This window comes from Nerophis ophidion, linkage group LG15 (assembly GCF_033978795.1).
Source record: "Nerophis ophidion isolate RoL-2023_Sa linkage group LG15, RoL_Noph_v1.0, whole genome shotgun sequence".
NCBI classification, from domain to species: domain Eukaryota; kingdom Metazoa; phylum Chordata; class Actinopteri; order Syngnathiformes; family Syngnathidae; genus Nerophis; species Nerophis ophidion.
Genome location: NC_084625.1, coordinates 1,972,589 through 1,976,995, shown reverse-complemented (window position 1 = coordinate 1,976,995; position 4,407 = coordinate 1,972,589). Strand labels below are relative to the sequence as shown.

Below are 4,407 nucleotides of genomic sequence, written 5' to 3'. Positions count from 1 at the left end.
TGGATGGATGGATGGATGGGTGTGTTTTATGCCCTTTTTAACTTAAACATTAATTTTTGGGGCAAAAACACAAAATATGGAATAATTTTCCCAAAACATATTTCAAAGTTGAATATTTGATGTGAAGTGATTGGAGCCTTAAACAGATCAGTAATTCATGACATTGATTTTGATTCATTATTATTTTTTGAGCAATTGCCGTAAAAAAACAACACCAAATCTCCCAGGGATCTAAAAGGGCCCCACTCATGAGTGTCAAAAATATGTCATACATTTATTTTTTATTTTTCAACTCTTAAATCACGAGATCAACTTCAGATCTATCAGTGGATAGAAAGTTGAATTTATTTTTTTTGCCCTTTTTTTTTTTCTTAATGGCAAGAACACAAAATATGCAATATTTTCCTCCCCCAAAAAATTCTCTAAGTGGAATATTTGATGTAAATTAATTAACTGTGGGAGTCCTAAATGGGTCAATAATTCATAACAATAGTGATTTAGATTCATTAGATTTTGAGAAATGACAGTTTAAAAAAAAAAAAAAAGCTCAGGGATCCATAACCCCCCCCCCACTCATAAGTGTTAAAAATGTCTTATTTATTTTTCAACTTTTTTTTTTTCTTTTACTTTTGACGCTTGAATTTCTAGGTCAACTTCATCTGTCGATAATAGGTAGTTGTTTTTGGTTTTATGCCTTTTTTTGGGCATATAAACGTATTTTAATTTGGCAAAAATACATAAAATGATATATTATTATTTTTTAATGTTTTTGTTTTAAGACCTTTTACCATAGAATCGTTTTTTTATGGCAAAAACACAAAAAAATTCAATATTTTCCTTAAAAACATATTTCAAAATATGTTTGTTGTAATTAAATCGGTCAATAATTCACAACATTGATTTTGATGAATTATTTTTGAGCAATTACAGTTAAAAACAAAAAAAAATGTATGTTATTAAAGTTCAAGTAGCAATGATTGTCACACACACACACACTAGGTGTGGTGAAATTTGTCCTCTGCATTTGACCCATCCCCTTGTTCACCCCCTGGGAGGTGAGGGGAGCAGTGAGCAGCAGCACTGGCCGCGCCCGGGAATTATTTTTGGTGATTTAACCCCCAATTCCAACGTTTGATGCTGAGTGCCAAGCAGGGAGGTAATGGCGCCCATTTTTTAATCTTTGGTATGACTTGGCTGGGGTTTGAACTCCCAACCTGCCCATCTCAGGGCGGACACTCTAACCACTAGGCCACTGAGTAGTATTAGTGAACATTGCAACTTTTCTCCTTACATTCCAGCTGTTTGCTCTTTTATTACACTTTTTGATGCTTTTGTCTTTGTTGGAATGCACTGCACTTTGTACACCTGTACGTCACTTAAAGGTGTTTGTGTGCAGGTGAAGGTGATGAAGTTCCAGGACGAGTTGGAGTCGGGCAAGAGGCCCAAGAAGGCGGGCCAGAGCCTCCAGGAGCAAGTGGAGCACTACAGAGACAAACTGCTGCAGAAGGTAGAAGAAGAGAAGGTGGACAGCACATGTCGGGAGTGTCTTCATTGTCCTCCTGACGTCCTGCAGGAGAAGGAGAAGGAGAAGATGGAGCGTGAGAAGGAGAAGAAGGACAAGGAGAAAGTGGACGCTCGGCTGAAGGACTTGAAGAAGGAGAAGGAGGACACGCCCACCAGGAAAGAGAAGTGAGTGAAGATGGAGGTGGTCTTCCTCCTCAGCGGTGTGTAGAGATACAGCAGGGGTCACCAACACGGGGCCCGTAAGGACCAGATGAGTCGCCTGCTGGCCTGTTCTAAAAATAGCTCAAATAGCAGCACTTACCAGTGAGCTGCCTCTATTTTATTTTATTTTATTTATTTACTAGCAAGCTGGTCTCGCTTTGGTCAACATTTTTAATTCTAAGAGAGACCAAACTCAAATAGAATTTGAAAATCCAAGAAAATATTTTAATGACTTGGTCTTCACTTGTTTAAATAAATTCATTTATTTTTCAAGAAGACAATTTTAGAGAAAAAATACAACCTCAAAAATGATTTTAGGATTTTTAAACACATATACCTTTTTACCTTTTAAATTGCTTCCTCTTCTTTCCTGACAATTTAAATAAATGTTCAAGTAAATTTTTTTTTTTATTATTATTGTAAAGAATAATAAATACATTTTAATTTAATTCTTCATTTTAGCGTCTGTTTTTTCGACGAAGAATATTTGTGTAATATTTCTTCAAAGTTATGATTAAAATTAAAAAAAAATATTCTGGCAAATCTAGAAAATCTTTACAATCAAATGTAAATCTTATATCAAAGTCTTTTGAATTTCTTTTAAAAATTTTGTCCTGGAAAATCTAAAAGAAATAATGATTTGTCCTTGTTAGAAATATAACTTGGTCCAATTTGTTATATATTCTAACAAAGTGCAGATTGGATTTTAACCTATTTAAAACATGTCATCACAATTCTGAAATTAGTCTTTATAAGGAAAAATTACTTATGATGTTGGATAAATTAATTTTTTAACTTTTTCAAAAAGATTCGATTTAGCTAGTTTTTCTTTTGATTTTTTTCAGTTGAATTTTGAATGATAAAGAGTCCAAAGTGAAGATAAACTCTTTCAAAATTTAATTTTCATTTTTGTCGTGTTTTCTCCTCTTAAACCGTTCAATCAAGAGTTTTTTTCATCATTTATTCTCTACAAAAAACCTTCCGTAAAAGGAAAAAAAATGTACGACGGAATGACAGACAGAAATACCCATTTTTATATGTATAGATTTATTTATTTAAGGTAAATTGAGCAAATTGGTTATTTCTGGCAATTTGCTTAAGTGTGTATCAAACTGGTAGCCCTTTGCACTAATCAGTAGCCAAGAAGTAGCTCTTGCTTTGAAAAAGGTTGCTGACCCCTGATGTAAAGTATGTGTCTCCTGCACTTGACAGGAAGCGACGTCACAGCGGCTCTCTCAGTCCCACGCGAGGCAGCAGGCGGGGTCGCTCCACCTCTCCTCGCTCCGAGCGCTCCTACTCCAAAGACACGTCCACGCGATCCTCCCACAAAGACTCTCCTCGGACCTCCAACAAGAAGTCCTCCAAGAGGTACCAGACCCGCCTAATGAGTCCTGCCCTCGGCTCGGCAAAACTAACCCGGCCCCTCCGACCTCCCAGATCTCCGTCGTCTCCTCGCACGCCCAAACGCTCCAGGCGCTCGCGCTCCAGGACGCCCAAGAAGTCGGCCAAGAAGTCGCGGTCCAAGTCCAGATCCCCGCACAGATCCCACAAAAAGTCCAAGAAGAGCAAACACTGAAGACCAGGTGGTCTACTTGTTGTTTTATATTGTACAAAATGTCAACACGCTAGTCTGCTCTTCTTTTTCTAGTCCTCCTAATAAAATGTTCATTTCGTATCAGGCACTCTCGCCTTTCTTACTGCAAGGTGTGTCACTCTCACCTTTCTTACTGCAAGGTGTGTCACTCTCACCTTTCTTACTGCAAGGTGTGTCACTCTCACCTTTCTTACTGCAAGGTGTGTCACTCACCTTTCTTACTGCAAGGTGTGTCACTCTCACCTTTCTTACTGCAAGGTGTGTCACTCTCGCCTTTCTTACCGCAAGGTGTGTCACTCTCACCTTTCTTACTGCAAGGTGTGTCACTCTCACCTTTCTTACTGCAAGGTGTGTCACTCTCGCCTTTCTTACCGCAAGGTGTGTCACTCTCCCCTTTCTTACTGCAAGGTGTGTCACTCTCACCTTTCTTACTGCAAGGTGTGTCACTCTCACCTTTCTTACTGCAAGGTGTGTCACTCTCACCTTTCTTACTGCAAGGTGTGTCACTCTCACCTTTCTTACTGCAAGGTGTGTCACTCTCGCCTTTCTTACCGCAAGGTGTGTCACTCTCACCTTTCTTACTGCAAGGTGTGTCACTCTCACCTTTCTTACTGCAAGCTGTGTCACTCTCACCTTTCTTACTGCAAGGTGTGTCACTCTCACCTTTCTTACGGCAAGGTGTGTCACTCACCTTTCTTACTGCAAGGTGTGTCACTCTCACCTTTCTTACTGCAAGGTGTGTCACTCTCACCTTTCTTACCGCAGGGTGTGTCACTCTCACCTTTCTTACTGTAAGGTGTGTCACTCTCACCTTTCTTACTGCAAGGTGTGTCACTCACCTTTCTTACCGCAAGGTGTGTCACTCTCGCCTTTCTTACTGCAAGGTGTGTCACTCTCGCCTTTCTTACTGCAAGGTGTGTCACTCTCGCCTTTCTTACCGCGGGGTGTGTCACTCTCACCTTTCTTACTGCAAGGTGTGTAACTCTCGCCTTTCTTACTGCGGGGTGTGTCACTCTCACCTTTCTTACTGCAAGGTGTGTCACTCTCGCCTTTCTTACTGCAAGGTGTGTCACTCTCGCCTTTCTTAC

The 4,407-nt window shown here is 39.6% G+C and overlaps 1 protein-coding gene across 5 annotated transcripts in view; it reads left to right on the top strand.

Moving 5' to 3' along the window:
• Positions 1-3,400, top strand: part of u2surp (U2 snRNP-associated SURP domain containing) — a 36,400-nt gene extending 33,000 nt beyond the window's left edge. For all 5 annotated transcript variants that reach the window (XM_061921226.1, XM_061921224.1, XM_061921225.1 and 2 more), the window contains 4 exons: positions 1,397-1,507; positions 1,574-1,689; positions 2,938-3,093; positions 3,163-3,400. In XM_061921226.1, coding sequence (XP_061777210.1) covers positions 1,397-1,507; positions 1,574-1,689; positions 2,938-3,093; positions 3,163-3,301 — 522 coding nt within the window. In that variant the 3' untranslated portion in view covers positions 3,302-3,400. The remainder of the gene's footprint in view (positions 1-1,396; positions 1,508-1,573; positions 1,690-2,937; positions 3,094-3,162) is intronic.
• Positions 3,401-4,407: the final 1,007 nt, after the last annotated feature.